General features: G+C 48.7%; 1 protein-coding gene across 3 annotated transcripts; it reads left to right on the forward strand.

Moving 5' to 3' along the window:
• Positions 1-478: 478 nt before the first annotated feature.
• LOC135616828 (uncharacterized) lies at positions 479-2,157 on the forward strand. Of its 3 annotated transcripts, none has more exons than XR_010488522.1 (3): positions 500-1,312; positions 1,520-1,690; positions 1,855-2,157. XR_010488522.1 is itself a non-coding variant. In XM_065116517.1 (2 exons), the coding sequence occupies exons 1-2, from the start codon at positions 650-652 to the stop codon at positions 1,580-1,582; spliced, it is 726 nt and encodes a 241-aa protein (XP_064972589.1). In that variant the 5' UTR covers positions 479-649; the 3' UTR covers positions 1,583-2,157. The 3 variants fall into 3 exon arrangements, 1 of the variants encoding a protein (XP_064972589.1); XR_010488525.1 differs by having other exon boundaries at positions 1,865-2,157; XM_065116517.1 differs by having other exon boundaries at positions 479-1,312; positions 1,520-2,157.
• Positions 2,158-3,190: the final 1,033 nt, after the last annotated feature.

Genomic DNA, 3,190 nt, shown 5'->3' on the forward strand with positions numbered 1-3,190 from the left:
ATACCATAAGTTATGGGTTCGGATGGGATTCCTGGATGGATCTGATCCGAGACCCAATCACAAGGAACGAAATCTGAGCTTATGATTGGTCTAATAAATAGAAAGTTCGATATGCCAAATACCCCATTGTACGTTATGGCAACAATAGTTGATGCACGTGCATACCCGCTCCTCGACCATCGCCTAGCGTAGGAGTGCTCACGTGACGTGCGACGTGGGCCACGGTGTCTCCACTGTAAACGAGGAGAGGAAAAGCTACATGATGGAATGACAACAATACCCATAAACCGAAACATCGACTGGTCCCGTGTGTGAGGTGTTACTCACATCACTCAGTTCATCCACTCAATTTTGTCCACGTCGCCTCTTACTCCTGTGGCTGGAAGTTATTGGATGATTTGTCATATTCGTGTTTCGCTCAACACATGGAACAGAACGATGCTTCTGTTAATATTATTTGTTTACTCCGTTTATAACCCCCATCGCCTTAACACCGCTCACTTCTCTTCCTCCACCTTCATCCTTCGACCTAAAACGTCGCCCACCTCTTCTCCTCAGCGGTTTCCCCAGTGGAGAAGGCGTCGTCGTCTTTCCCTTGTACGATTTTGAGGGACGGATCTGGTCACCACTGGGGAGGGGGCGAGGATCCATGGCGTTCTCAGCGGAGGCGGCGACCATGCCCTCCGAGACGGCCACTGCCGCGTTGTCGGCGGGCCGGGGGAGCCTTCTCCACAAGTTTTCATTCCCGATCTTCAAGACGTGGGGTAAACAGCGGATCCTTCGCTGCATGAGCGTGGACGGCAAGGGCGAGGCCGTCGGCGGCGGCTCGGGAGGTGCGAGACCGTCCGAGGTGGATGGCGAGGACGAGGAGGGGATCGAGGACGTGAGAGAGAAGCTTTTGGTTCACGTACGGGAGGCGGCGGACCGGATGAAGCTGGTAGTCCCGCCGCTTCCGCCGTCGCCGAGGGTTGTGAAGACCGTGACGGAAGCGGATCGGCAGGCGGAGGAGGACGCCGACGCGGAGCCCGAGCCTTCGTCGTCCCCTGCGTCGCGACCTTGGAAGCTGAGGACTAGGCGCCGGGGTTCTAGGGCTCCTTCGGGGTTCGAGCCGCAAACGAGCGCGTCTCCTGAGACGGCGGCGGAGAAGAGGCCGGTGCGGCTGAGGTCGGGGAGCACGGAACGGAAAGAGCGGCCCAAGTTCTCGATCACCCTCACGAGGGAGGAGATCGACGAGGACATCTATTCGGTGACGGGCCACAGGGCCCGCCGGCGGCCCCGTAAGCGTCACCGCGTCGTCCAGAAGCAGCTCGATGTGAGTCCTTCTGCTTACCTCTTTTGCTTCATCTTTTTCATTCTATCTTTGATATTATTTATCTACTTTTCGAATCGAAAACCGATTTCATTCGCCCGAAAAACTCATCTCTCTCTGTGCTCGGGTTTTCTCGAGAAAAAGAAATATTTTTTTCTTGGTTAAGAAAAAAAAAGATTTTACTTGATGTTAAATTTGATGCTGTACCAGTTGCTGTTCCCTGGTTCATGGCTATCGGAGATCACCCACGACACATACAAGGTCCCCGATTAAAGGCAACCTCACCTCCTGCGGTGTGACTCCTTCCCCTCTTCTTTCCGCCATCGCCATTGATTCATCTCCAAAGTCTCCCACCTCCGTCGGTTCCCCAAAAGCGTAGCAGTAAGAAAGCTCTTCTACAGTTCTTTTCGTAGAGTTATTACATCACTGGGTGTTTCTTTGCAGTTAGAATTAGCTCTGTTTGTCCTCTATTGTTGTTATGACATTATTGAAGGAAACATTCATAATTGCTCCGTGCTCATCTAATTGCGTGCCTGTTTCTGGAGGATGACACAGCTTTTGTGTGACGGGTTACACTGCTGCTGACACTTTTACGTGCCAAGAAGCGTAGCAGACATCAGAATCAACTGTTCCTCGTGCAAGGACGGGGGTGAGGTGGAGGAGCGAGGAAGGTTTCGTGAGTCGGAAGAAGGAAGAGGAGGGTTTAATGAAGGGGAGCGGCGGTTGCCCGGTAGGTGGTTTCGCGGAGGTGACCATGGCATGGTCAGCGCGTGGACGTTGCCACCCGTCCCTTCCTCTGCGGTTCCTGTATTTGCCTGAATAATACCACACACGATTGTTAGAGCTCCTATTGGTGCTTTTGGTGGGCCCCACAAGTAACGACCAATAAACATAGTAGACTTAACACGTGTCGATGTAGGAACGTTTCACGGCCGTCCAGTTCTGGAGGGAGAGAAGAACCCAATACTGCTGGGCCCAAGACAGGGCCCAGGGGTTTTAACCCATTAGGTGGGTCTTGCAGAACACCGCCTTTTGGGCCCCACATCTTACGGCCGACTTTTCGGTCGAATTAATCATAGTTAAGACGTGGGTTTGGTTAGGTTTAAGAACAGTTAAGACATCTCTGTTCTTCGTGCTTTCCATTTAAGCGCCTCTTTTGTTTCCACAAGTAGATTAATGACAGCAAAATTATTCATGATATAATTAACATGATCACAGAAACTCCTTTCGAGAGAGCAAACTCCAAATTTTCCTATGATACAACAACAGTTAAAAATCTAATGAAGAAGAAGAAAAAATTCTTCTCTCTTTGCTTTCCAGTTAATCTTTCCACTACATTTCTTGTCATTAATCTCTTCCATAGCTTCACTCGGATGAACACATCTCGGCTGCTCTGATTCTGCTCAAGTCAGAGGTTGCCCACATTCCGAATCCTGAGGTGACTGAGTTCCTGAAATTTCTTGTTTGTTGAAAATAGAATAATAAAATGTTGGATTTTGCAGTCAGAAGGTTGTTTTTGTGGTATGGCAGGATCTTGAATCTTTGACATTGGTGGAATCAGTAACCTTTGTCCTGTGAATAAAATCTACCTTTAGTTAGTATTATAGTTTGTAGCTCTTTCTGGATGCATTATCATTGCTTCAAATTACTCACCTTACAGAGTTTGTAATAGCATTTAACAAGAAAAAAATCCCAACAGGATCTTGTGTCGATGAACCTGAGGCTGGTATCTGCCATGTATCAAGTTTGTAAATGTAGCGATCCTTAAAAATTTTGTTCCCTAATTTAAGTGACATATTGTCGAAACTGTCAAGAATAGTTTGTGCATTCCTTCAGAAATTGAAAAGGAAAAGTTTCATATGTGGTTTCTTATCTCTCCGT

The sequence above is a fragment of the Musa acuminata genome, chromosome BXJ1-1, assembly GCF_036884655.1.
Source record: "Musa acuminata AAA Group cultivar baxijiao chromosome BXJ1-1, Cavendish_Baxijiao_AAA, whole genome shotgun sequence".
Lineage (NCBI taxonomy): Eukaryota > Viridiplantae > Streptophyta > Magnoliopsida > Zingiberales > Musaceae > Musa > Musa acuminata.